The following is a 3713-nucleotide window of genomic DNA, read 5'->3' as shown; positions in this document are numbered from 1 at the left end:
TGCCAGGCTTGGCATTCATAGCTAGGCTGTCATTGTTTTTGCTTTCTCCAGGAACTGGTTCAGACAGTTAGTCTGGGAGGCAACTATCTTCTGAACATTGGACCAACTAAAGATGGACTGATTGTTCCCATCTTCCAAGAAAGGCTTCTTGCTGTTGGCAAGTGGCTGAGCATCAATGGGGAAGCTATCTATGCCTCCAAACCATGGCGGGTGCAATTTGAGAAGAACACAACATCTGTATGGTGAGTCTTGTCTTCCGTTACGAGCAGGAACAAGGACTGTGGCTCATCCTGAACTGGCATCTCCTTGAGTCCACAATGTAACAAGTTAGGCTGGAAGTTGCCTTGAGAAAACCCAAAACTATTCTTTTCCTATAAAATTTGTGCCCCAGTTGAGTTATACGTGGGCTACCAGGATATCTTTGACTAGTGAAGGAGGTAGTAGGCTTGGTGAAAAGGGAAGGAGCTACAAAGCGTCAGTCAATGTAGTTGAGATTGTTATCCTGCCTCCTAAAAATAGTAACAGCTAATGCTTATATTATACCTACCACGTACTGGGATCCATTCTAAATTCTTTCCATTCATACTTGGACTTCTGGATCTAGTTATTTGATCTTGGGCCCCAGTTTTTTTACTGCAAAATGGAGTGATGATATTTAACTTCATAGAGTTGTGGGGATTAAATGAGATAATATATGTAAAGCACCCAGCAGAGTGCCAGGCACAAACTAAGTGTTCAATAAAAGGTAACTGCTGGTGTTATACCAAAGAGCTTGGTCTTTGGATCAAGGGAAGCACATTATTCCTACTCTGTTTGGGATGAATTTCTATTTAGTGATTGTCTTAGTTTGTTTTCTGTTGCTATAGCTGAGTACCACAGACCGGGTAATTTCTAAAGAATAGAGGTTTATTTAGCTCTGGAGACTGGGAACTCCAAGAACATGGTACTGGCATCTGATGAGGGCTTTCCTGCTTTGTCATGGCGTGGTCTTGTAAGTCACCAGTCCCATCACGAGGGCCCCACCTTGATGACCTCATCTAATCCTAATTGCCTCCCAAAGGCCCCACCTCCAAATACGAATACCATCAACATACGAATTTGGGGGTTATGTTTCCAACACATGAAATCTGGGGGGGACATTCAAACAATGCAGTGGTTTTCATCCTCTTCTCCAAACATGGTGAAATCTCAGAACAACAAATTTGTCTTCATTGCATATCCCACCCTTGTTATCCTCGCTGCTATTTTCACATGGATTTGGAGTTGAAAAAAGATTTGAATAATAAGGGAAATGGCTTCAGTGTGAAATAACTAATGTAAGAGTTAACGTTTAAAGAAAACTTAATCCAATAGAGAGGGGAAATAGAAGATATCACCAGAGAGAGTTTTGTAGACTGCTTCCATCCTGCAGGCCTGAATTGGTATCGAGTTACTGGTGCTTCCTATTAACAGTAGCAGTGACAGATTCAAAGTGTTGGATTTGGTAGCTAATTGTAAGGGGAATATATAACGTTATGTATCGTGGTAACAAGCCTCGTATCTCAGACAATGATGTTTCTTTTTTCCCAGGTATACCTCAAAAGGATCAGCTCTTTATGCCATTTTTCTGCAGTGGCCAGGAAATGGAGTCTTGAACCTTAAATCCCCCACACCTACCTCGACTACAACGGTAAGGAGCCATGGTTAGTCCTAAGGTGTAACTTTTTCTAGAGGAATCGGCAGGCCTTCTCTGCAGCTTCCTTCCCTGCCCAGGTTTCTCCTATATTTGCTTTTTTGACTGTCTTTCCAGCCCTGGCCCAGCATAGCTGTTTCCCACCATGTTCAGGCTATATCCTGTACTCATTAATGCATTACTGGTTTTTTCCCATTTTTTTTTGTTTTCTTCAGATAATGATGCTGGGAATCCAAGAAGATCTGAAGTGGTCCCCAGATCCAGATAAAGGGGTCATCATCATTCTGCCCCAGTTGCCACCCTCTGCTATCCCAGTGGAGTATGCTTGGACTGTAAAGCTGACAGGCGTGAAGTGATCATTTGAGTTCAAGAGGAAAGGGATAATACCGCCTGCTGTTTGCTGCTTCAATTTTCCTCTTATAGTAACATCGTTGTAATAAACTAACTTTTTTTCCCCACCCAGAGATGGCTTTTCTGATATATTTTAATCAAAGGAACTGAGTACATTACACTGATATCTTTTTTTTTTTAATGTTTTCAATTAGCAATAATCGTACCTCGGATATACCTCATTGGCTACGATACTGCCACTGTGCAAAGCTACGCTGACATCTTAATCAACCAAAAATCTGAGATCCTTTGCTGGTATATCTATCCGGTCTGCAAAAGAAGGGATTGAACAGCTAAAGTCTTGAATTCATCCATTCTTATATTTGGGAATTGTCTACAATGGAACCTTCCCTCCATTCTCTGTGTTTGATAACCTAACCTACCTGCTTATTCAATGACTTTAGTAAAAGAATAAGCCAAGTCACCCTGTTGCCTATGGGAGGAGGTGGAAAGGATTTGGCAAGCTATGTAGTATCAGTTGTCACAAACACTCCTCCCCCAAAGGGCAGAAGACCCTGGAGGGGAAGGAAAAGGCTTGCCAGGCTGCTAATGGTCAACTCTTTACTAATTTCTAGAGCAAACTAAGAGCCCCAAAATCCAGTATGTTTACAGTGATTATTAAGGAAACAAATGTGATTCTGCTATTTTTAAATATGATCAAATAAATTTGTATTTTAAATCATTTCTACCAAAAACCATATATATTGTAGCTTTCTTTTCCTAGTTTCAGTTTGTTTATGGCTTTATGATCAGTTTCATTTTTTTTTTTTTTTTTAAAGCTTGTCAAGTCTCAGTGCTGAACAAAGAATAGAATTCCTTTGGTTTTTCTGCTCCTCACTTCTGGTACCATTCTTCTGAGCTGATACCAGTTCAGCCACTTCATTGTTATAGATCTAATCAAATTCTCTTTCTTTTTTATTTAATAGATATATTTAGAAATCTTTACCTACCATTTAATGAATATGTTTTTCTCAAGCATATACGAACATTTGCAAATCTCAAATACTGAAGAAGCAGTACCATAAACTATGTAGTATGTCTACAACATAATTAAAGGACAACAACAAAAACTTGGAGGAAAAAAACCATGTTTAGAAATTTAAAAACATTTCTGAATAACTTATTGATTAAAGAAGTTACCATATGGGGAATTCAAAAATACTTAGAATGATAATGAAAACAGTTATGCATTGAAACTTGTGAAATGTAGCTTTAAAAAAAAGTACCCTCAGGAAAATGTATACCCTTAAATAGGGTTTTTTGTTATTTTTTTTTTTAGCAATAGGGTCTTGCTCTGTTGCCCAGGTTGGTCTGGAACTGGCCTCAAGCAATCCTCCAGCCTCTCGAAGCTCTGGGATTACCGGAGTGCACCACTGCGTAGATGCTGAAATGAAGGCTGAAAAGAAGTAATGAAAAGCAGAAACTAAAGAAGATGAACAATAATCAAAGGGCTAACAATTGATCCTTTGAAATACAAAATGAATAGGAAAAGAATGCACAAATAATTTTTAAAATGAAAAAAGACTACACACCAAGATTAAAAACAATAACAGATAAAATGAACATGTTTCTAGAAAATAACACTAAGCAAAATGGCTTAAGGTGAAATACACAATGTGAAAGTCCTCTAACAATAAAAGAAACTGAATCA

General features: G+C 38.7%; 1 protein-coding gene across 1 annotated transcript in view; it reads left to right on the top strand.

The window, feature by feature from the left end:
• The window catches only part of FUCA1 (fucosidase, alpha-L- 1, tissue), a 19137-nt gene extending 16414 nt beyond the window's left edge, over window positions 1-2723 (top strand). The window contains 3 exon segments of the mRNA XM_012650887.1: window positions 52-242; window positions 1570-1669; window positions 1888-2723. Of these exon segments, the coding sequence (XP_012506341.1) occupies window positions 52-242; window positions 1570-1669; window positions 1888-2028 (432 nt within the window). The 3' untranslated portion in view covers window positions 2029-2723.
• The last annotated feature ends 990 nt before the right edge of the window (window positions 2724-3713 follow it).

Source organism: Propithecus coquereli, unplaced genomic scaffold (assembly GCF_000956105.1).
Source record: "Propithecus coquereli isolate 6110/MARCELLA unplaced genomic scaffold, Pcoq_1.0 Scaffold341, whole genome shotgun sequence".
Taxonomy (NCBI): Eukaryota; Metazoa; Chordata; class Mammalia; order Primates; family Indriidae; genus Propithecus; species Propithecus coquereli.
This window is presented reverse-complemented; position numbering and strand designations above follow the sequence as displayed.